At 36.1% G+C, this 26,228-nt stretch overlaps 1 protein-coding gene across 1 annotated transcript in view; it reads right to left on the bottom strand.

The window, feature by feature from the left end:
* Window positions 1-2,246: 2,246 nt before the first annotated feature.
* HECW2 (HECT, C2 and WW domain containing E3 ubiquitin protein ligase 2) overlaps window positions 2,247-26,228 on the bottom strand; it is a 35,576-nt gene continuing 11,594 nt past the window's right edge. Inside the window, exons 6-21 of the mRNA XM_072418841.1 lie at window positions 25,257-25,442; window positions 23,941-24,075; window positions 22,405-22,507; window positions 21,144-21,240; window positions 20,292-20,375; window positions 19,003-19,112; window positions 16,223-16,343; window positions 15,272-15,385; window positions 13,387-13,539; window positions 12,979-13,077; window positions 11,873-12,002; window positions 10,628-10,774; window positions 6,869-6,983; window positions 5,812-5,897; window positions 5,529-5,641; window positions 2,247-4,034 (exon numbers count right to left, since the gene is read on the bottom strand). Coding sequence (XP_072274942.1) covers window positions 3,923-4,034; window positions 5,529-5,641; window positions 5,812-5,897; window positions 6,869-6,983; window positions 10,628-10,774; window positions 11,873-12,002; window positions 12,979-13,077; window positions 13,387-13,539; window positions 15,272-15,385; window positions 16,223-16,343; window positions 19,003-19,112; window positions 20,292-20,375; window positions 21,144-21,240; window positions 22,405-22,507; window positions 23,941-24,075; window positions 25,257-25,442 — 1,905 coding nt within the window. The 3' untranslated portion in view covers window positions 2,247-3,922. The remainder of the gene's footprint in view (window positions 4,035-5,528; window positions 5,642-5,811; window positions 5,898-6,868; window positions 6,984-10,627; window positions 10,775-11,872; window positions 12,003-12,978; window positions 13,078-13,386; window positions 13,540-15,271; window positions 15,386-16,222; window positions 16,344-19,002; window positions 19,113-20,291; window positions 20,376-21,143; window positions 21,241-22,404; window positions 22,508-23,940; window positions 24,076-25,256; window positions 25,443-26,228) is intronic.

Raw genomic sequence — 26,228 nt, 5'->3', positions numbered from 1 at the left:
AGAAGGAGGGGGGAAAAGTTGCCTTGAGACTTAACTTTGATGAGGTCATTGGCCACTTTAGTAAGGGCTGTTTGGGTGAAATGGGCAGCTTGAAAGCAAGATTCGAGAGGGTCAAGGAGAAAGTTGGTGCTCAGGTAATCTGTAAGTCTTTTGTAGACAAAGCGCTCAAGAAGTTTGAAAACAAATGGGAGAAGGGAGATAGGACGGTAACTAGAAGGTATGGAGGGGTCTAATGAAGGTTTCTTCAGGATATGGAGAATAATGGCATGTTTGAAAGCGGAGGGGTAGATACCAGTAGAAAGGAAGAGGTTGAATAGTTCGATAAGGGTGGGGGCCTAGGTGGAAAAATGGGCACGGAGAAGATCAGAGGGTATTGGGTCAAGCGGACAGGTAGTAGATGGAAGGGATGAGAGAAGAGAGGAGACTTCATCCACAGTTACAGGGATGAGGGAGGCCAGTGATGATTTACAGGTGGAAGGGGTGGCTAACGCTGGAGTGGCCCAGTAAGCAGAGACATCATGTCTGATTTTGTCAATTTTATCTCTAAAGTAGGTGGAAATGTCTTGGGCAGAGAAGGTAGTTGTGGGGGAGCAGGTGTAGGCTTTAGTAGGGAGTGAATTGTAGAGGCTGTGTGGGTTGGAAACTTGAGAGGAAATGACAGTGGAGAAATAATTTTGCTTGGTGACTGTGAGTTCAGTGTTAAAGTGTTGTAGTCTGGCTTTGTAGTCCATGAAGTCAGTTCTAGGGCCAGATTTCCTCCACTTGGGCCCAGCTGCACGAACAGTTTTTTGTAGTTGTTTGGTGTGATTGTTGTGCCAGGGTTGGGGGTTAGCAGGACGGGGGTAGCGGAAATTGGCAGAGGCAACCTTATCCAGAGCCAGAGAAAGAGTTTGGTTGAACCGAGTGGCAGCTTTATCCGGAGCTGTGATTTTAGAGAGCGTGGGGGTTAGGGACATGAGGCAGTTTGAGAATAGGTTGTGGTCACGGTTACGGATATCTCCTGCCATTGACCAGGTCTGGGATGTGGCAAAAGGGGGGCAAGAGTTCGATAGGTTGAGGGTAGCGAGGTTGTGATCACAAATGGGAAATGGCGAGTTGTCAAGAAGGATGAGGTTGCAAAGTTTGGAAAATACCAGGTCTAAAGTGTGTCCGGCAATGTGTGTGGTGCCGTTTATGTTCTGTGTGAGTCCAAAGGAGGAGGTAATGGAGGGCAGTTTGGCTCAGGAAGGATGGTTGGGCTCATCCACTGCAACATTAAAGTCACCGAGGATGAGGGTGGGCAGGTCATGGAAAAGAATGTGCGGGAGCCAAGTGACAAAGTTATCCAAAAATTGAGATACTGGCCTGGAGGTGGGGGGTAGACAACAGCAACAATAAGGAGCAGGGGGTGGAAAATACGAACAGAGTGGACTTCAAAAGCGGTGAAAATGAGAGAGGGCGGGGTAGGAAGGGCTCTGTATGTACAGTTAGGGGAGAGAATGAGTCCCGCACCAACCCTTAATCTGTTGCCAGGTCTAGGGGTATGTGTAAAATGCAGGCCTCCAAAAGAGAGCAGAGGCAGAGTCTCTAAGGAGGAAACCAAGTTTCAGTGAAAGCCAGGAAGTTTAAAGATTTAGAAAGGAGACGGTTGTTCACAGCGGTTAATTTATTGCCAACAGATCTGGCATTCCATAGACTGCCAGAGAAAGGGGGTAAGAACTTACAGGTAGGGTGAATGGAGATTGTTGACCATGTTGAGTTCCAGTTTGTCCCACTTTTTTTGCCCATCACACGTCTTTTGTGTCTCTTTATTGTGACACCATTTCCTGCTATCCCATTTTTATAAAGAGCATATTTAGTTGTAATAGTGTAATCAATGCAGTGTAATAATTTATACAGTAAACTTATACTCTGTATAACAGAGCTTTCCGGAGCAACAAATAGTTACTAATTGCAATTGCATCTCCTTGATCCCCACTCTTAGCATGGGGATAGATGGTCCCAAGTTCTATGTAATAGGCAAAAGAAAGCTTTCAGTGACAAAAGAACTTCAGTTCTGCTTGTTATGGATTGAAAGTGGAAAAGATACAAAGTAAAAAAAATATACAGGCTGCCATGGTCTCTCACTGACAGCTCTCTTTCCTTGTACACAGAGCCCAGCCTGAGTGGTTGTCTAATGATAGCTGGGCAACTAGTGAAAACTACAGCAAAAATACACTAGGGAGGATTTAACATTTACATATAGAATATAAAAATGATCCAAGAGAAAAAGCAAATAAAAACTTTATTATTGAAAGTGCTAAATAATACATCAAGCCCATTTATGCAGTTTATAGAGATGATATTAACGTGTTCGTAAATGTTAACATCTGAAATATTCCATTGTTATTGTACAATAACTATATAAAAATAATCAATTGTGTTTGTTCATGGTATTGTACATGGTGTTTAATTAACTGCACATTTGAAGACATCCATGCATTATTAGAAGAACACCATTTCAGATTATACTAGATCTTATGCTTGCAATGTTCCACACAAAATGTTCATATAGTCTAACTGATATTGTTTATAAATCATTGTGGAAACTAACATCTGAATGGAGCTTTTCTAATATAAAATGTGGTGAGATGATGTAAAACTGTTAACATTGTACAAAAAAATTGTTGGTATTGGCATGTTTGGTATATAAATTCCTGTTCGGTTTTACTTCCGGCAGCACTACATATTTTCTTGATAATATTCACAATAGCCAGAAAATTGCCATACAAAGCTCAGTGCTATTCCATTTCAGAACTATACATATTTTGCTGACTTCTAATAATGTAGTTTACATAACCAGACTACAACTTACAATACTTGTACATTGCAGTGCTGAGGCTGCACTTCTCATACATAGGAAATTTAAAGTGTAAATATGGTAACCAAACATAGTATTATGAATTTTCACTCATGGTCATGTGATGAATCAAAAATGAAGCCATACCTTTTTTTGTAGAAAGAAAACACTTCTGAAAAAAGTTCTACAAAATAATTCAGCATTAATGCTATTTGCTTTGAAAAAGTTTGCATTCAATAGGAAAGTAAGGATCAGAAAAAAATGAAGTGTCACGCTGTACAGTATAATATATAAAGGAACACATTCAAGATTCATATGAATGTGCAAAATAAATTATGAATCTGGAAATATTATTTACCAGTGTCAGCATTACTTTTTTCCTTCTTAAAGCATGTGATTTATTGCATCATTCATAGATGCAAATAATAAATAAGATAAATATTTTCAATAATGTTTAGTATTTGTATTCTTGACAAATAATGTGAAAAACAGTACTATTAACAAACAAGTGTAGAAAGCAATCACATATCTGTGAGTCCAGGAAGAAATATACACCGATACAGAAAATGTGCAGCTTTTGTTTTTGCATGTGTCATATCAGTTACATTTGCTGATAGTTGCACTGAAAGAATTTTCAGATTTAAATATGCATCACATTTGACACGTTTAATAAATCTGACTTGCTATGTTTGATCTTGGCTAGTGTAACTAAAATTAAGATGCATAGCATGCAAGCACCTTAACATTACCTGCAAAACTGGAATGCATTATATAATGTGTATATATGTCACTTTATTTCCACTTAGTGCAGTTCATCTGTGTTTTCCCAGTGGGATTACAGAAGTAATGTCAATAGAAAGTATTTCATATTGTAAAATGATATTGTTCATTGCAAGATATGCTTCCTTTCATTAATATTGTTGTACAAAACGTATTCTTCATCATTGAGCAGAAACAGTGACATAGTAGAGTCTCAGGGTTGCCAATTTTGGCACAACGTAATTGAAAAAGTCTGTTTTCCAAAGTTATTATACTTGTGAAATTTTGGGTAGTCATGCCCACTTGATAAATAAAAGTGCTTCAGAAAGTCATAACAAGATGGAATTACTCAAGGCCAAACGTACTTGTTTCCTCAACTGCAGTTAAAAGTTTCTCAAAAAGCATAGAAAATGAAGGATATGGTGGAAGATCTAGTCTGTTGAAACAAGTATGAGCCCTGGGGAAGAAAAGAAAATGTTATTTTTTTATATTGTGCTACAGAAATGAAACACATATGACTAATGCTGAAGGTGACAAATGGCACACAAGGGGCCTAATTTATTAAAGCTCTCCAAGGCTGGAGCAGATATACTTTTATCAGCAAAGCTGGGTCATCAAGCAAACCTGGAATGGATTTCTCCAAGTCATTTGCTATTTGTTAGCAAATGTTTTCAATCCTGGACCAGATCCATTCCAAGTTTAATGGATTTCACAGCTTCACTAATAAAAGTAAATCCTCTCCAGCCTTGGAGAGCTTTAATAAATCAGGCCCAGTTACGTAACCAATAAGATAAAAAGTTTTGGTCAAAAGTCGGTTTCCACATTTCTAAAACAATAACAGCCTGTACAGAAGGGCAACTTCAGAAGGCCTTTAACATCAGTTACAGATGTTTTCAGATCATTCGGAAATAATTTCAGGTGCAGTTGACCTACTTTATCTTTTTATAGACTTGTACGAGAGCAGCAAAGCCCGGGTGTTAGCTCTTTTTTAAGGTTGAATACCATACAGCTATTTACATGACAACAGTTGTACAAGGATTACTAATATAATACATCATATAATAATTCCCCCTATATGATACTCTACTTGTAGGCATGTAACACAAAATACTAAAACCAAGATAACACTACGGACTACTAGTGGCCACTAGATATGTTGGTTTTTCAAATAGTACAAAATATACATTAGCCCTTGAAATTGGTAAACAATATGCAGAAGATGGGGATGTTACCCCTGTTGTATGTTCCCTTTATCTTGGGCTTTTGTATTGTATTGTTTTGTATGTTCTTATGATGTTAAAGACTAATAAAACCGATTGAAAGAAATTGGTAAACAATAATCGGCACGCTAAAATGTGCTTAAAAATTGCACAAGATCCATATTTAAAAGAAACCTTTAGTGAGGAAGAATAGAACCTGTCACTGTTGTCTTCTTCTGGGTTTTAAAAAAAAAAACCTTACAAACCAGTGACATTTTTGTTCCTTTTTTAATAAATTGTATTACTATGAAACCGCCTTACTAAACCCTAATAAGCCCCTAATAATGAACTTCCTTTAGCTATTATTTTTTACATTTTCAGCATTTTAGTATATTTTAAATAGGATACTTTATATAAAAAATATACATGTATTTACAGCAAAAGAATCATTATATTTTTATCCATAGAATACACAGAAAATAAATTTAATTAGGCAATTTTGTAAAAAAAAAAAAAAAAAAAAAAAAAGCATAGTGTGTCCTTAAAGTTATATTGTATATGTTACTTTATTATCTTAGATGTCCCCAAAGTTATCACTGGGAAAAAAGGACCATAGTAAAAACAAAAATTGCCCTGATCTATAAGGGGTATACAGGTATGAAAACGAACTTACCAGGGTAACAATTGAAGTTGATAATTACATTTCTATATTAATAGAAGTATAATCTTATATCTTAATCTTGTATTCGTACCTTGGAAGAGCTGTGATTTTTCCCCACTTCTCCACACAGAAACGTCTTGGCCCATTGCTGCCTCTAAGGGACGCAAAGCCTTCATATGGGATACTGGAAGTTCCTGTAACAAACTACCAAAACCAAGAGATTTCAAATTACAACCTGCAAAAAACACTGATATGATTGAATGTAATGTTACAATAGTATCTGTCGAATTGAATACATTACTGTGTTCATACCACTACTTTAATAAATTAAAAGCATTATTATATATTCCTAAATACTATATAAATGTACTTACCTGTAACAAACGAAGACGCTGTTCATTGTTAAACCTTTCAACAGCAGCCCAAAACCATCTGATGACAATGTGATTGTCATGGTAGCCTAAGAACAAATAAAAAGAAAGATAAAGTTTGTTGATGTCATTCTGATCAGTCAATGGTATACTGAATGCAAAGCCTACGTTATATAAAACTACGTAACCCCAACTAGATTTCCAAGGCTGGAAAAAATTGATCTCAACTGAATTTATAGTAATGTTTTACCCTGTGCGTGCGGACCCAGTTCATGTCATATATTGTACTGGGACCGCCAAATTGCTCGGAATTCAAGCTGCACACTGCCCTATAAAGTGTATAAAATCTGTATGACATGTAACTGATAGTTAAATAGGAAAAAATAGAATTTTAAAGAAAATCCAATTTTGATAAATTGGACCAACATCTCAAATCAGTGGGATCTCACTAAATTAAACAGGGATGGTCGTTTACAATTAAGAGGTACATTTCTTTTTTATACAAAAGAGGAGACAATGGGTTTGATTTATTAAAGCTCTCCAAGACTGGAGAAGATACACTTTCATCAGTGAAGCTGGGTGATCCAGCAAACCTGGAATGGACTGATGTTTTGAATCCTGGACCAGATCCATACCAGGTTTGCTGGATCACCCAGCTTCACTGACGAAAGTGTATTCTCTCTAGCCTTAGAGAGCTTTAATAAATCAGGCCCAATACCTATTCATCAGCGACCTTTTAACAGGGTTCTCTGTTTATCTGTAAAATGATTATCAAAATTAAAAACCATAATTTGCGGCACTATTTGCAAATATCAAGCCATGTATGGCCGCTACGATTACTTTTCTATATTCTTTTAATATTTCCATGTCATGGGTGAAATGGAGGGTTCCACTTTTATCCTCATTTTGAAAATGCAAGTTCTTCGAGTGTTATGCTGAATTTCTAGGTTCCAACCTCATCATGCAACAGTACACATGGGACCACAAATGACACAAATCATCTAATCACAACCAAGGCCTAACAGATATTCACAATGCTTCATACATTATACACATTTACCTCCTCTGTACTCTGTATTGTTTCTCCAGTCTCCTAAATCAATCTCTGCTGTTCCTGCAATTACCAGCTCAAGCTCTCTCGCATCAAACACAGAAACCAGACGAGCATCTACCACCTAAAAAAAAAGAAAAATGTTATATTTGTTTTAGGGCTGCCCTTTTAAAATGTTTCTAACTAAAAATGCAAGTGTATGATGTATGATATTGCCAAATCACCAGTAACAAATGATAGTCCCTACTGATGAGTAAACAAGGCAAGATTAGTGAATTCAGATAACATCAACATTTTTTTAGTCTTTGAACATGATAACTACATAATCACTAACAAATTGCACATATATATTTAGCTATATTACTTTATTCAGTATCTAACACTAATGTGTGTGTGTCTGATGTCTGGGTCCCCCACTGCACGGGAGCAGGTGAGTATTATTACTGTTGTACAGGAGAATGTATGGGTATGCTCCCTTGTATAGATAGACAGATCAGTGTTTATAATAGCAAACCCCTAGATATTCAAATATATTTCAGACAAAAACTAAATACGATCATTACTCCATAGGAGTAGGAGTGCTTGTATAGCGTTTAAAATACCCCCCTTAGTCTCGTGTGTTTAAAATGTGAGGGGGGCATTAATACCAAATATCTTAACAGTGTACCATAATTGGTAAATGTAAATATGTTTTTTTTCCACACTTGCATTGAATATACCTAGCTAAAAAAAAATCTCTTTCTGCTTCTTTTTCTTTTTTTCCGAAATATTTTATTACTGTTCTTTAACATGCTGTTTTTTTTGCAACTTTTATGCTTTAGTTCCCAATTGTGACCCTTAACTAATTTATTTCTTTGTTCCCAGCTTTGTGGCCAGCTATGTGTGACAGGGTAGCACAGTATGACAGGTTTCATTTTTCGTATTTTGTGATGGCGCCGTAGTGATGAAGTTTTGGGAGGAGTTGGCCACAAGAGTCCGGCACTTGCAGTTATATTTCCCTTTTCTTACAGAGATATTGGGGTTCATAGAGAGTAAGGGGATAGCTATGTGTGACAGGGTAGCGTGATATGATGGGTATAACATTTTAATAGGGTAGGGGTTGACAAAAGGCATTTCCTACTGGCTCACAGATTTCCAGTTGCCAACATCCCCCTTTTCCAGAGAAATTGGGGTTCACAGAATGTAAGTGTCAAGCTATGTGTAACAGGCAGCTCGCCAGCCGCTCAGTTCCTTGCCCCGCAGTGTCAGCATATTTCACTTGTTTGTTGGGATTTTATGCTTGTGACTACCTATCTGACAAACTGTTACGTGTAGAAGCCTTTAATTTGGTTTGGTAGTAGCTCCTAATGACCCCTGTGTACCCTGAAAATTTCAAATTTCTTTGACAATCAGTGAAGGAGATTTGAAGGAGGATTTACACATGGGGATAATGACAGCTGCATGGACACAGACACAGCTATCATGCTGCTGCTGGACAATTATCTCACAGTACAAGGTGGGCGAGGAGCAGCTCCCTCTGCTGGCAGAACGATCTCAATATAGAAACATAGGAGATGCATGCTTCCCGTCCCCCACAAGACAGCTCTGCGGCCTGGATGGTAGGTTGGGCACCCTTGATCTAAACTATACAGGACATATATAACACAGCCCTGTTACGTTCCCCAACTTCCCAGTTTATCAGAAATACAGCAGCTGTCTCTTCCCACTGAGATACTGGACTTCTGATCTGTGTTTATAAACATTGTTTAAACTTAGGATCCAGAGATACCAAATAACATTACTGTTACTTTATATTTAGCATGTTTCTTTCATCTGTAGATCAAAAGGATGGGCTTCCTTCTGCATATGTCAGTTGATTTTAGATCAAGTAACCTTACAGAGAGTAAACAAAGTTGTTTTTTTAATTTTAGTTTTTTAAACCATGAATATTTTATTTTGTTATATTTGTTATGTTCATTAATTTCTCTTTTAGTGCTGCATTAAAAGTGACAATAACGTTTAATGAAAAGTGTAAAAGCCAGTATTTCATTTGTAAATATCTTCGTAATTATTATTATTATTGTTATTAAACAGGATTTATATAGCGCAACATATTCATAATGCTTTGTTTCAGAATTAAAATTTTAATGTCACTATAAGAAAATTAGGAATTATTAAGAAAAATTAGGAAAATGTATTATAGGAAGATATACCTTATACTTTTAATTTTCAGTTACATTATTGTTTGATTTTGTTGGAGGAGAAAACTTTTTGTTAGACTGCAAAAAAAAATATTTTTTTTTGTTTTTTTGCAGCACAATATCACCCAAAGAAAGGTTAGTTGTCCTGAAAAAATAATAAATGTATTACTTTTATCTTAAATATTGACAATTTCTACAAAACAATGTTATTATTTGCTTTGATTTTTAAATGTTTTTGTGCCATCCAAAAAAAATATTTTATACAATTGACATCACAGAATAACAAGCATAGTTGTTTATTGGGTGTACTTTTAAACAATACAAACAGTGAGTTATTATGCAAATGTTTGTTTATTTGCTGTTGTGTGAGAGCCTACAATGTTTTCAATGCTCTCTTTCCTTTTCCTGTTTAGTTACTTGGACAGGAAATAAAGGAAAATATCTTCAATGTGTACAAAGACAGCACTAAAAGTACTTGCAGTATATTTGATGCACCGCAGATTCTAAGGATGTCCTTTTCTGTTGCATTTTTTTTTAATATAATATTTGAGTAGTGAACAAAAGTAGTGGGCAACAAGATGCAAATACCCCAAACCTGGCAACATAAACGGGTACTTCAGTAGATTGATGTTGCTACTGGGGGCTCCAAAAGCTCCAGATTAGTCTGTGACTAACTTACCCCACTAGACTCCACCATGTAAATAACTCTTTAAAGACATAAGTAAGAGACATGAAGTTACATTTGGTCAGAAGTGATGAAGTAGAGCAAAGCACAATAAATAATACCCAGCAAAGCAAAACCTAGACCAGCCTTTCTTAAGCATTTTACCCAAGAAAAGCCTTAAAGAGGAACTAAACTGAAAACGGCTAAAAAATACACTTACCTTTAATTCCGCAGTGCAGTCTGATCACTCTGGGGGTGTGCTGCATGAGGTCCCACGTCGTCCTGACATTTGTCCTGGAGCCGGCGCTCCGGGCGCCGCCTTTTTCTGCTTTACTTCCTGGTTCTTCATTCTATGTCACCCAGACGCGAGATCGGGTGACGTAGGATGAACAGAAAATTTGCCGATGTCACTGCGCATGCGTGAGATCGGCAAATTTTTCTGTTTGAGCGAACAGCCTGCTTCTCAGGCATGCGCAGAAGGAGCACCCAAGAGCCTCGCGGGTTGCGTGATGTAGGTATCCTGGGAGGCATTCTTTCTTGATCACCTTAGGGGGTGGTGCTGCACCCTTTTTTATTTAAAAAAAGGGCGTTGCACTTAAAAAAAAAAACAGAATTTTTACTATACATAAAAGGGTTGTCTACCCTTTTATGTAAAGTGAAATTTCTGAGTTTAGGTACGCTTTAACCAAGAGAAACTATTGAAATATTTTTGGGGAGCAAATGAGTAAATACATTTATTAGAGTTTAGTTGGAAGAATGCCACCCATATAGGCTGCTAAAAGGATCATTGGTCTCATTCCACTAGTTCTATCAAATGCCATGCATGCACATGGCTGGCACCATCAGATGGCAGGTCAATCAGCCACAGGAAGAAGAAACCTCAGGAGGAACCTTTTCTGTTACATAAATTACAAATCCTCATACCTCATAAAAGCCCCGGACCAGGCTTTCGGTCTGCTGTACAACTCCCCTTTCAATTCTCCATTTCACCATTTTTTCAATGTATTCTTTCTTGTTCTTCTCAGTTACAGGAATGTTTGCTCCCCCCGGCTTAAGTTCTCTTTCTGTAATCTTTCCAAACAAGAGATATAAATTTCAATATCAAAATAAATCTATGCAGAAATAAATAGCATATAATAAAGATATGTCCTAATTGGAAAACTTTTTGTTATTTTAAATAGGAATCTGATATATTTTGGTATATGTTTCCTGTTTAGTAGACCCAAGACTGGGAAAAAGGGGGAATCAGTACTCTCAGCCAATCATCTATGCTGCATGAACATGTGCACACAAAAGTACACAAATTTTGTCGCCAGCCTAGCTGTAAATAAGTGACTGATTGCAAATCAGTTCCCGTATTTGTACTTTTATTGTGTATTTTGTAGTTTGCCTGAAGGTCCCGCTTTTCTTGCATGCGCATGAGAGTATAATTCATGGTATGAGTATATTTCTTACAACAACAATATAAATACCTTGTACAATGATGGCTCCACTCTTACTACGCATTGCATTAATATTTCCACTATAACACATTATAATTTATGGCATCTTGTGTTCATTCTAAATGTGCTGGCAGTGCTTGCATGACATGTATGACTTGTATGACATGAAAACCCTACAGCTTACCACAACACATGGCAAGCGGGATTCCAGCTAATGTATATGTGTGTTGATGTGAGATTTAGCAAATCTAGTAAATGGCTGTGCAACGTGTTTGACGCGTTCTATTAGTGCTACTGCAACTAACATGTCTGAAATGACCCTAAAAAGTTACTTTTTCTTATCTACACAAGGTCAGATGTTCTTGTAAAACATAATGATGTAAAAAATATTCTGGACATCAAAATGAATATCCAAAGATGAGCACATTCAAGGCATGGGACTAAATATTTTCAAATCAAAGTAAAATGATAATTTTACATTTTGTTCTAATGAATGATTGGTGATTTAGGAATTGTCATTTCATTTATTTGTCTTTGGGCAGAAAAATCCTTAATTGAAAAAAACTACGGGTACGCCTCCTATTTATACCTGTTACTAGTAATAGTACAACATGAAAGATATCTGGATTCAGGGTAAACAGGATTTTTAAATTTGGATAAATACTAATTAACTTGATATAATCATATGACACTAAAGACCAAAATTTACAGGTAATAAGACATATACCTGCCCAAATACTTCTTCATTGACAGTGAATGTAAGGTCTAGAATGTCATGGATATCATTGTCCTTCATCCACTGCAGGCTCTGGTGGAACTCTTCATCCAAGTATTCCAAATCACTCAAATCGCAAAGTCTACAAAGGTGTAAAATAATTGTTTAATATAATAATTTTCATAGAAATGTTCTTAAAAGCCAAGCTTCAGCTAAAATGATTTTTTACCCTAGCAAAGTAGTATCCCCCTTCCCACTAGTTATTACTAGAGGGTGGCCTTACTGCAGCTTTCTAATGGTTTGTGGGTGAGATCTTGGCATCAGTCCCTATAGACTTGCATTGAAGAAGATGACATCAGTGGTGCCAGCTATGGAACAGCAAGGCTTCTGGCATAGCTGCATAAGACCGGTTTCAGAAAAGCAGAAGAAGAACACCAACAACTACAGGAGCAGGAAGTAATTTAAACTTTACTCCAGTTCTATCATCCCATAAACAAAACACACTAAAAACCCTTGCATTTTGGAGAGCGAGCCATTGCAAGTGTTAAAAACAATTTTGCCCTGAGTTTAGATTTACCTCTTGAGAAAAAAACAATCGATAAATTGTAGGAAAAGGGCTCTTGGGGGATGTAGTTCTGGGTATGTGTCCAAATTAGTAGGAACTGACTTCCCAACAACAGCCCCTTCAAAAATGTTGAATATAATACACTGAAACATGTATTGGCGAGATCTACTACTTTTATTTTCCCTTCACATACACCTAAATTTGTAACAAGTTTTAATTCCGTCAGTAAATATTAAATCTAATTTGGAAATCTGATATTTTGTTTTTAAAGAACTGCTGAAATAACTAACGCGCTGAAAAATACAATAATATATAGTCCAGGACATTACACCATGGAAAATAACTGTGTGATGTAAGATGTTCTACTGAGCAACAGCACAACTTACAATTAATAAAATAGATTGTAATGTATTGTTGTAGCAAAGTTTTTTCCTGCTTTAGAGCCTTTTGATATATGATAAGGTTAGGATATATGAGATTATAACACTAAAAAAGACAGTTTAGATACAATTAGAATTCTCTAGTTGCAGAAATGTACATAAGTTTTACTTACATTCGTAGAAGAGCCTTATAAAATGGACGTGTGAAGAAGGCATCCAGTAAATACTGATGTATAAGTGCAAGACCCAAGATTCGGCCACTAAATCTAAACCTGAAATATAAATTTAAAAAAATATTTAAAAGCCTATTTCATATAAATGCATATTAGTAGAATAAAACATGGGGTAAAGGTATAGTGTACATGCGCTATCCTGAATGATAAATAGGTTGTGAAATGTTTGAATAAGATAAAAAACACAAACCTGCAGAACGTAAATCACCACACTAATAGGGATGAGGTTTGAGTTTGCCTGAACTGAGATTATAGCGAACTTTAGGTATTTGCAGTTTTGTGAAGTAATTTGAGGTTTGAAAAGTTCAATATTAATGCTAAGGGAAAACGGAAAAAAATTAAACATACCATTCATGATGATTGTCAACGAATGCAGACATTGGACTTATTTGTACCGTATAGGTGTCATTTGCAGAATATTCAAATAAACCATAGTAAGGGTTAAATAATTCTCTTGAGACAAGAAAGAAAAATTCCCTTGATGGCCCACTGTAATCCAACCTTAAGAAAAAAAAAACAAAATAGGAAATCAAGTTAACAAATAAATGGTAGAAAACTATTTGACTATATTTAATGTCCTACGAAATCTAAAGTGAAAGAAAGGTAAATTTCAGGACAATCATGTTAATTAGTGTAAATTTAAGGTTAAACTAAATAGTTCGTATATAAATATTACTAATAAATAACTAATATAAAAAAATTAATAAACTAATTAATTAACTAATAAAACAAATTCAAAGCCATAAGGCGAAACGAGTCGGGTTACAAGATGTTTCATGCTTAATTTTCAACTTCAATAATCTATGGTCAGCTCGATTTTGTCTAGACCTATTACCCCAATCCCATCCAGTCTTATAATGGGCATGGGGAACACTTTTATATATTTCAAATTGTATCGTTGATTTATGTAATTTGTGATTTGTAAATACATGCATTGATATTTAGCCAAGACTCCTGTTCTTCATATTTTCTTCTGTTTACACAATTTTTACAAATTCAAAAAACAATTAGATGTCATTTGCTTTAAGATATGCAGATGTCTGACCTTTTATGCCTTTTATTTTCCTATTACCAGATGAGACCAGACAATTGCTTACCACTACCTATGAGCCCAGCCCCTCCTCAGGCAGACACATAGGGCCCCATTTATTAAAGCTGTAAAAGGCTGAAGGAGATACATGTATCAGTGAACCTGGGTGATTCAGCAAAGCTGGAAGGGATCTCCTAAAACTAATTTGCTATTTGTTAGCAAATGTTTTCAAACCTGGACCAGATCCATTCCAGGTTTGCTGATCACACAGGTTCACTGATGAAAGTGTATCCTCTCCAGCCTTAGAGAGCTTTTTGAAATCAGTTTCAATTATAATATAGGGATACTAAAAAAATGTATTCTGGCATTTATTGTTTTTTTCCTACATTAGGTGTCACATTATCATGTTAGATTGTCCCCTTCACTGGGTAAAATCACAGATGAGGAGGTATGTGATTTTTTCTATGCACTGTTTGTATTCCCCTATAAACCTGATTGCTTTTAGCATTTGATCGCTTTTAATTAGTTAGGCTTTAATAATGAGTTATTTGTTTATTTAAACAGAAAAAAACAGAAAAGAAAAAAAAAAAACCTCTTTATGTGGTCTGAAGGTACTAATTATACAATAAAAGATTAAATATATCTAAAGAGAAAATTGGTCATCGCTATGATTCTCTGCCTCTCACACTATATAAAAAAATCCCACGGGGTCCATTTAGCAAGGTTTTCTTTCAAGATTTACATATGTTCCGAATTAAATCTTGGATGAAAGTCATATGAAAACACTTATAAATGTGAATGCACATCTGGAGAAATGTATTGACATTGGTATTCTATTAATAAAGCACCTCTGTTCTGTGTCTTTATTTTACTCAGACCCTGCAAGATATCAAGTAACATGAAGTCTTAGAAAACAGTCTGTGAACTATTGTGTATTTAAATGCAAATCGTCTGTTCAGCATACAGTTATTGCTTGAATCTATTACACGAGTATTTTAAACTTTCATTGTGCAACTTCTGCCTACCAGCAATTTGTTGACGAGGCTGTAAGGCAATGGTAAACTTTACATAACATATAGATATATCCAGTGCAGTTTTTTACTGTGACATTGAATCCCATAGAAAATCACACTTAAACTCAAATGTATCACGATGTTCATGGTTATGATATGAAGAGTTGGAAAGCCATTTTGTAACACTTACCCTTCTTCACCAACAAAAGTGACATATAACTTATTTCTCTGCAGATCTTTTCTGGAATATCCCATTATTTGGTTGAAGGCATCTTCTAGTAAATGGTCTCTTCTAATGATTAATCTATGACAGTGAAAAGATTCACATTGATAAATAAGTATACAAAATTTAGAGCGGTTGACTTGACTTCAAGGCCTGTAGAGGCAGGGCTGTACTGGAGCTGTTGTGTATTCTTAGGCTGTGTACACACGCTAGATTTTTGTCGTTGGAAATGGAGATTGAAAGATGAATGGATGAGCGCTGTACATACAGCTCCGTTTTTTTTCTATGGAGAGGGGAGAACGGGCGAGCAGCACCCCTCTGCCATTGCGGTCGTTCGTATTCTATCGCTCATGGATCCGTCAGGATGGATCTGTGAATGACGTCGGACAGCCACTGTACACACGTCAGATTTTCATCCGAGATGAGCCCTGAGGCTTGTATCGGTCGAGAATCATCTGATGTGTGTACGTAGCCCTACACATATTATGCCATAGCAAAACTGTTCTACCATTGCTGATTTTACAACTCCAAACATAAGTGACGTGAATTGGTTGTAATGGGTTATTGCACCTTTGATATTAAACACTGCTTTTTTTCCTTATACAATTTATTGTTTTTGTTTTTTTTAAACTAATTACATCATTGGAATATTTACTAAAATAAAATCGTTATCCATTTAGGTATAAAAATGAACACATTTACAATCTCAGAAAATGCATACTGATCTAAAGTTCCCACTTTGCTTGGACTTGACTGTCTGCACGCTTGTTTGAGGTTAATGATTTAGAAAATATTTAGACCAGAAACCACCAACAAAGTCATCAGTAATATCAGTCCCAAAAAAGTTTTATAATTGATTAATATAATATTATATTTATAATTATTATAATATACAGAAAATATAAACTATACACTTACTTTAATTTCCCGGGTCCTTGACCATAACCTTTAGTTTCTAATTTTCTGTAGAAATTTCTTAACTTTGCTTCAAAATCTCTCTTATAAGGTGCTGGTGCTCTGGCATTGGCACGCTGAGTTCCTGTAGAAATCAAAATCCATTGATAAGATTGGTTAACCTATGATTAAACATTTTTAAACATCTATGACAAAATATTCATATTCAAATGCATTCAGATATAAATATAGAAGTACATTTATGATTTTAGTGGAGCTCTACTAAAATATCATTGATTAATCGCACACAAACGGGGCAGTGTACAATCATCATTCTTACTACAAACTACTTGCATGTTTGACTCTACAGGGAACCAAAAGTTCCATTAATTTTAATCAATACTGCCTAATTAATATCTAACTTTCTAGTTTCCCTACTAAAAAATCTGCAATGTGCTCCTAGTCTTAAGCTTCAAAAAACATATATGGTCAGTCCAAAAATTTTTTTTTTTTTTTTTTACAAACAGTAAGGATTTATTTATATTTTGTAAAGAACAAACATTTTCCATTTTCCGGGGTAAAATGTGATAGCTTTAGGTGGTCTCACAGGTCACACAAAAAGAAGGAAGTGCGACACATTCACAATGATCACAAATCATATTTTCCAGTGTATGTATGTGCTCAGGGTGGTGACACAGAAGTTACATGTCACAATTTGCACAAAAAAGTAGAAATATATGAAAACTTAGTTTCTTGCAATAAACAAAAATAAACCTTTTAAACATCTGAGCTTGAAGAGGTCTCAGGATCACACAAATAGAAGGCAGTGTGACATATGCACAATCCGATAAATGATCAATTTCCAAATATTTCAGTGTGCGTTGTAGTGACAAGGGTGGTGTCAGAGATTTTATGTACCACAGTTTGCACAATAACGGTAGAAATGTATGAAATACAGTAAAGCATAAGGAACTATAGTTTGAGGAATAACAATTCCTTTCCAGGGAATTGGCCTGATTGCTGTAGAGCTCTGCACTCATCCAGGGGCCATTTGCAGCTACAACAGGCTCCTAGAAGATCCAGCAATTGTTATTTCCCAAGTACTGGGGTTGGTCACTTGGAAAACAGCAATTGCTGGATCTTGTACGAGGTCATGTAATGTGGTATGGGGAAAAGTCTATTCAGGCCATCATTAAAATTACGTTTGTAATAAACAAACATTTCCACTGCAAAACATCTGAGCTTAAGGTGGTCTCACAAAATGAAAACAGTGCGACACATGCACAATCAGATCAAATCAGCCCTTTCTACATTTTCCATTGCACGTCATAGTGCTCAGTGTGGGGTTACAGATGTTACATGTTGCCACAATAAAGCTAGAATTATATCAAATATTTTTTTTTCAAAACAAAAGGAATTATAACAAAAACTCATTCTAAGGCATTGGGCTGATTGTTGCAGATACTCCCTATATCCAGTGGCCATTGGAAGCTCCAAAAGCCTTTTACAAGATACAGCTATTTTTTTTTTTTCAAGTTTTGGGGTTTGTGGTACAGGCAGGAGTCTATTTAGGCCATCAATTTCTTCAATGATATTGAAAAAAACGTTCAGCTTTCCTCTAGATCTTTTGTGGACACTTCCATGAATGGCTCATCCCATATGTCCGCCACTGCTCCCCCTTTTCTGGCGAAATTGCATGACGATCTGGAGGAATATCCTTCTTTTTCCACACCAAAATAACAGGCATTCATTGTTTCCCTCTTTTAGCCTCCAGCTTTCCATGTAGTCCTGATGAAATATGAAAGCTTCTCAGGGAATCCACCAAATAAACTATAATGAATCCATCTACTCCAGAAATGTAGGATGGAGGAATAAAGGAGAACTCTGACGTTGTATCCACCACGCAGAGTTCATATTCAGCCCGATCCATGGTAAATATTTTTGTCCAGCATTGACCTTCACTAGGTTTAAAATCCTGGGTGAATTCTGGTTTGATAAACTGGAGGATCAGAAAAGTTTTACCAACCCCTCCGTGTCCTAGGACAACAACTTTCCGGTACTTGGACATGTTGAACATGGCACAGGAGTCATCCAACAGAGACACTTAGCTGCCACAAGGTCTGATGAACCAACCAAGTCCCAAAATGGCCCCCAGGTGGAGCCGCGAAATGGAAGATAGATAGCCGCGGAAGGAAGATAGGGTGTCTGCGTAGCATGTGGCGCCTTTTCCCGGGGGCCCAACAATGCATATTTTTATGTTCACAAAAAGAAAGCATATCATCGGAACCAATTCATTAGTGTGGTACAATTCTTTACAATTCTAATCTTTAATTCCTTAACTCCCATGCTTATGATGAAGGTGCAACGTACCTCTTCTAAGTCCTATCCCTAACAATAACCCTACTTCCTTCCCTCCTTTCTCTCTTTATCTGTTAAAACATTCATTGGAGACATAACACATTGTGGCTGTTCCTGCATCACCGTTTGCTGAGTGTATACCGGAACAGTAAAACTAGTTAATATGTCAACATACAATGGACCCAATTTATTAAAACTCTCCAAAGCTGGAGAGGATACACTTTCATCAGGCAAACTAGGAGATCCAGCAACCCTGGAATGGATCTGGTCCAGGGTTCCAAACATTTGCTAGCAAAGAGCAAGTGACTTTGAAGAAAGCCATTCCAGGTTTGCTGGATAACCCAGCTTCACCGATGAAAATGTATCCTCTCCAGCCCAGGAGAGCTTTAATAAATCAGGCCCTATGAGTTAAATATTTTCATATTTGTGTATTCCAGATACTGTACCAGGGGAGTTTTGTGGAGAAGACACCGGCGAGCCGCGCGGAGACTGGCAATAGCTAGGATGTAGTAAGGCATGTGGTGGAACATATGACATTATTTCTTCTTCAAAAAGACTGCAAAGAATAAACAGAAGATGATGAGCAATATTTGCTTTCCAATACAGATATATTTCTATCTACCATAAAGGAATATAGAGATTGCTGTTTTGGTATTTCTTTTTTGAAGCATAAAGTTGTGATTAGCGATTTGTTAAAAACACATATAAGTAATTATGAACTGCTTTAAATACCGCTTTTTAATAAAAGTATTGGAGCATGTACAGACCATTAAATATGTCAAAATTTACTTCAATTATTCTAAATGTGCAAATCAAATGAGAAGACAGGGACATTCTCAGTATGTTTAACGTCTCCCTTTTAGCAAATAAAAAATTTAGTATTTAGTCAGTTCTAGGCGCACACTTGTTAGATCCTGACTTCACTAGGGATTCACTTACCTGGAACAAACGTAAAACCTGTGAAATCTAAAGACTTCCACTATTCATGCATATTCTACGTCAGTGACTACATAATGGTGTGGAATCTAGACGACAGCCCTCTAGTATGCACCTTTAAAATTTAAATCGGCTAGAATTTTTGGTTATTTTTTCCCTTTAAATTAATTTTCTAATGCATGTTTTTTTTTTGCTAATTAAAATAAAAACAATGCTATATAAAAGCATACCTGTGCCCAGACTATAGGCATTAGAAGTGTTTACATTTACCTAACAAGCAGTAAAACTAGATGAGAAGGAAAGTAATTCATTCTCAGGACCCATTTACACCACAAATATTGCTCTGCATTGAGCTGCACTGCTCAACACAGGTCCAACGCAATGACATTCTGACATCTATTTCTTACAACAGGCGCAGTTTAAACAAAGCAGATCACTTTACAATGAATCACAGTAGAAAGGAAAAAACAAATGCTGTCCATCTATAAACCAACCAACAAAATATGTCAAAAATATGTCAACATACATGAACTTATGTAACATGTTACTGTATGTGTGTATGCTAAATGCAGTGCATGTTGTGTTAATCCAGCATAATAGTAAAGCGTTTCAGCGCTTCTGCTGCTAAATATAATAAAATTCTTGTTAAACTACTTGTAATATGGAAATACTTTAGTGTGAAAACTCACAGGTTTACTTTATATATTATTAGGTATTGTTACTTAGTATTATTTTAGCTTATACAGTATACTGTACTACCTAAACATTCATGTAGTCGTATGAAACCAGCATGCCTTACCTTAATAGAATAACAAGATCTGCATCACCAGAGAGGCGAACAAGCCCTGAGGGTCCTTCTGCCCGAATAAACTGTATCTTTTCCCTATTTAGAAGTGGAAATAATAATTATTATGAATAAAACGTTATTTGGATATATGTTCATAGTATACATAGATAAAGTAAAACCATTTATTTTAGTTTTGACTAAAGAATGCTTATGGCCTGTTCTGCTGCATGTGCTCAGCTAGAGCAGCGGTTGCCAATCGGTGGTCGGCAATGGTCCACGGCTCTAACCGATGCACCCCTCCAGCGGAGTCAGAAGAAGGACCCCGTTGGGGGGGGGCACACCGGCCAGAGCCACCAGAGACCATCTCTCTCAGGGACATTGCAGGCTCAAAGCAGTTCTCCAATCAAAAGGCTCAGACTCCTGACAGTTTTTTCCACTTTGAGTGACACACGGCTCCCCATGCATGTGCAGTCCAGAGTCTGTGAGTTTAGTGGTCCGTTGGTTCAAAAAGGTTAGTGTTAGAGAATTTCTATTTGCTTCCTGTCTTGAAAATTTTCAAGTGAAAGGAAGTCCCTTTTTAGATTGGAGTATCCAGTAGAATTATACTGTACTTTAACTGGGCTATCCTTTTAAATTGCTCATTCATTAACCTTAAATTCTTTGAGATTGTTTAAAAACTGTTCTTCTAGGACAATTACATTGGTCCCAATGTTGCATCTGACTGCTGGGCACATAGACAGAACAATTAACAAGCAGAGATGCTTCATACGAAACATTTTCCACTGTGTTTAAATATTGTTGTATAAATATTTGAGTATTGTCATATGTCACATTTTATCATAAAATAACAACAGCCATTATTACCTGAGTGAATGGTTTCGGCAGAGCTCATGCTGGCGCTCTTGGAGAATTTCAAAGATATTAGGTTGACGCAAGAATGCTACAATCTTTTCATTGTAACCTAAACATATGAAATAGCACAAATACAAGATAAAGTAATAATATACCACCATACCTATATAATTTACATATAAATTAAGGATGTGCCAATTGTATCAATAATGTGTAGGGACGCAGAGTAATCACAGACTGAGATCTAACTACCTCAAATGACTAATTCATAAATATCTATATTTAATACAATAATACAGCAGGTACGTAACAATGGGAAACATTGATTAATAGTAAACACACCTATGTGCTTACTAACAATACATTATATATAATCACATAGATTACCATTAAGAGGAAACTTTCTGTGCCAGTAAGGTTCTCAAACCCCTCACCTAGCACCATGTCTAATCGGATACGCTTTGTTCCACTGGTTTACAGTAGCTCTTGTTCTGGCTGATCTGACTTTTTTTTTGGTAACAGCTTTCTACAGTGGCCAGATTTTCCTTTCCTCTGCTTTTTTTAAACCTCCAATTTACATCTTTTTCCGACACAACTATATTTTCTAATGATTGATTGACTTTCAGAATTTTTTTTTGCTGGGTTCTAAATTTCATTTTTCTTTCATTGCCCTGAATCTACTTGTGCCAACCAATGTAAGGAATCATTAGGCTAGTGCCAAAGTCCAGGTCAAGCTATATATTTTTTTTTTTTTACACAACTATACTTCCAAAATCGGATACTATATAACTGAATACTGGACCAGATCCATGCCAAGTTTGCTGGATCACCCAGCTTCACTGATGAAAGTGTATTCTCTCCGGCCTTGGAGAGCTTTAATAAATCAAGTCCTACAATTCACTGTTTTGTTTTAGCAGGTATATATTTTGTTTCAGGTTGAGTATTGGAAGCATTTTAATTTGGTGTCAAGCTGACCAGCAACAATATCTCTGAATTCATGTCTATAGCTTAGCTACAAATTGAGTGATAGCTTCTCAGCAAAGAATGCTCCAATAGCCATTACTTTATTAGCTACAAATTGGTTTTTAATAGGAATCACTGCTGCAAAATTGCCCATCTTAAAAAAAGATAAATGAATATACTGAAAAATCTATATACATACAAGATATAAAAACAGGTACAAAAACTATGTGACAATGGATTCTTTAAGACATATGATATTAAGCCATTAGATTCTTATCAACATTTTCAATGCCATTATTGCAATACATACCAACTGGAATCATATCCTGATAGTGACTTCTAGTGACTGTATTAAAGGTGCTGGAAGGTCTAGGTAAAACTGGGGGACCTGAATGTCGTGTATCTTCCCCAACCTGTGGTAGAAATAATGGAAAATAAAAATAATCATCATGCAATCATAATGCAAATTGTTTCCAAAGGTGTAATTTGTACATTTAAAACTTTGGCTCAGAAGCGTTTGATTGAAAATAGAAAATCAAAAACACTTAAATGTATTTAGGTCTTTTAAGATAGCTATGCTACTGGGTACAGGCTGAGTGTTTCTGGATTTCCTAAAGAAATCTAAAGCAAAGTAAAAAATTGGTAAGGGCCGTGGGAGCCTAAGGTTACATAGTTACATAGTAAGTCAAGCTGAAAAATTACAAAATTAAAGTCCATCAAGTTCAATTACTAGTGAATTAAACACATCCCAGATATAAAACCTTATGCACATAGTTGGTCTTGGTACAATTTGGTCCAACAGGGGGAAAAAATTCCTGAGGCAATCGGATGTTCCCTGGATCAGCAGTCTCTGTTATCTTTACTTTAAATCCCTAATCCCCAGTTATATTCTGTGCTTCTAGAAATCATCCAGCTTTTTCTTAAAGCAATCTATATTAGTTGCTGAAACTACTTCCTGAGGGAGCCGATTCCACATTTTCACAGACCTTACAGTGAAGAATCCCTTCCATATCCAGAGCTTAAACTTCTTTTCCTCCAGACACAGAGTGCTCTCTTGTTCTTTGTAATGATCTCAAAGTGAATAATGGGGAAGAGAGTTCTCTATATGGACCATTTATATATCTATACAGGGTGATCATATCCCCCTTATACGTCTCTTCTCAAGGAAGAATAGATTCAGTTCAGCTAATCTCTCCTCTATGTGTAATATTTCATGAATGTGTCCCTGGATTCATTTAATCATACTTACTGTGGAAAAGCTTCTAAAACTTTTAGTACTCATATATAATAACACATTTAGTACCCCTTTTCTGGTCTATGAGATGTGCTGGATTCTTGTAACTGTTTACTAGATTAACCAAATATATCCAATAAAATTTAGTTTGTTTTATTATGAGTCCTAAACAGACGAGTTAGCAGTAGGGAATTGGCTAACATGGCTACTTACATACAAGTTTACATGATTTGATATAAAGATGGCACCAACTCACAATAAAAAAAAAATATTTTAGGCAAGCGTGCTTTAGTCTTAATATATAAGTTTTATATATGAATAATTCATAAATGAGTATTTAATACAAATCTTAAAATGGATGCTGCTTGCATCTGAGCCTCTGCATTGTTTTAGGCTTTCTGAAAGCACGCTAAGAGCTTGTTTAAAGATACAGGTAGGGTTTGCATTTAACACACCCAGACAGACTGAACAGAGCTTTATATTCTCCAGGAATGCTGCTAGCACATTGTACATTCAGAGTGCTTTTTTATAAAATTAAGAATTGTAAAGAATACTTTTATTTATTACTGAGCTGCAGTAGGAATAATATTGCAGATTAATGTTCACACTTACCTCTCCCGCACTGTGGCTGCGTTGCCTTGTTAAATGCTGCCGATGTAATAGTGCACTAGTTGGTCTGCTGCTTTGTAATGGAAGACGTGGGTCAATAAATGTAGTGCTTCTAGAATTATGATCAACAAAGAAGGGCTGCAAGAAATGTGATAACACAATAACCTATACATGCAGATATATGGAATCAATGTATTCACATAGAGGCTTAGATACACATTACACAACAGTGCAGTTAAAGAATTCTGTAAATCAGTGTGTATATCTTTGATGTCTAGACTGTTTAAACACACATCATCTTTGTATGGCTACCTCTTCTGACCTGACTGCAGACAGATATATAAACTAGTAGGACCTGGCATGCCTTGCTCCACTAGAGATATGAGTCTCCAACTCAGCCACTGAATCAGTCATTCTCAACCAGGGTTCCATGGAACCCCAAGATTTCCCCAAAAGTTGCTAGGAGCTTCTTAAACTGTGGCTAAATTGATGATGTCCATAAAGTTTGGGGGCCAAGGCCACTTGGTAGAGCCGGTTGCATGATTCTTATAATGTTTATAGTTGTCTATAAAGGTGATATTCACCAATGTAAAAGACTCTTTTCCCACTGACCTCCTATAAATGGTTTTAGGCTGCACTAACTGGGGCTGTTTAAACAGCACATAGGTAATTTTAATAACCAAAAGAATAAAAAGGACCATCTAGTGATGCTGGACCTTACATATCACACTTCATGTGGCCCCCTTCCCCATACACATACCTTTCCCAACCAAAGTCATAGTTAACAAGCCTACAACTAATTATTCTAGTTGTTGGGTTTGAAGAAAAACATGTTTGCCCACCTGTCTTTGGAACATTTTGCTTTCCTGCCCTTAGCATTTGAATGAATAAAATACTAGCACAGATATATAGTTACTTGTCAGAATATGGTGTGAGCTTAACTGTAAAATGTTTCCATAGGTGACCGGTTCTCCTACACAGAGCCAAACTATCATACATACCATCCTGAGTGATTTCATTTCATATTAAACTTCTACAAACGTAGGATGGGTCAGACTATGATAAGTTTACCTTTTCACACAACTTTTGCTGCAGAAGCAATAAATATATAGCAACAATAACTTTAGAGTTGCTGTGTTAGATGATGTAGCACTATTGCACTTTTTCTAGATGCTGATCAAAGCAGAAGATTGGGTCTTAACGTCTTATCATTTTTTTTCCCAACACAAAAAAATATGCATAAATGACTACCCTACCCTAGATTTCCTATTAAGGGATACATTTTTTACATGTTCACTCTATAATACATCCAATATTACCTTGCCTTGTTGATCATGCTTCATTTCCCAGCCTCTTGGTAACTCAACTTGCTTATTAGCAAAAACATTTAAAAATCCTACAAGATCCCGATTATGTTGGTAACGTTCAAAATGATGTGCATCTCTCCGAACTTTGGTGATCATATGCTTCAAACAAGTATTATTTGTAAACATGCGATAGGCACTCTAAAAAAAGACAGAATAATAATTATTTTAATAACATAGCACATAGCAGTGGCAACATATAATACATTCTTCTAAAGGTTATAGCCAGAACACTGGTGATTACTCTTTGCTGTGCAGTACAACACCAACTAAGTGAACAATGAACACAAACACAAACATATAACATTAGGTTTTAATTTTAACTTTTTAACAGGCCTTATATTATAAAGCAGGGCCATAAACAAACAAACATTCTTTAGCTAAAGCTGAACTTAACCACATACATAAATTAAATCCATATAATTGAGCTGTATTACACATCATAGTATTGGTATTTCTATCCATCCTAACCTGAGAATTTACACAGATCTCCCACATAGCACCTTTGCAGTTTACTAATATTTAAAGGTCTCCTCTTCACCCTCATAATGGATTGTGAAAGAAGCAGCAGATCAAGAAACTAATCCTTCAATTCTGTTCCCATCCTTTGATAGAAAAAGAACCCTAAAGAACAATTAGTAGGCTTGAGTGTGCTCTTGCAAAAATAAGAGTGGCGGGAAGCATATGCAAATGAAAGGAGAAGAGGCAGAAGAGTCCTTGTAGGAATTGTTTCCATATATAGTTTACCGCCTAAATTACAATTTTTAGATTGGCACTACAATGGAGACCAAGTATGCTCCCAGCTGTGCCAATCTAACAACTGGATACCTAGAAAACAAACTGATGGGATTAAATACAAGATTTGCAGCTTAAATTTACACCCAGGATTAATCAGTTGTACAAAATGTGGGTCAACCAAAACTTTTC

This window comes from Pyxicephalus adspersus, chromosome 7, assembly GCF_032062135.1.
Source record: "Pyxicephalus adspersus chromosome 7, UCB_Pads_2.0, whole genome shotgun sequence".
Classification (NCBI taxonomy): domain Eukaryota; kingdom Metazoa; phylum Chordata; class Amphibia; order Anura; family Pyxicephalidae; genus Pyxicephalus; species Pyxicephalus adspersus.
The sequence above is the reverse complement of the archived record's forward strand: the minus strand, read 5'-3'. Positions and strand labels throughout refer to the sequence as shown.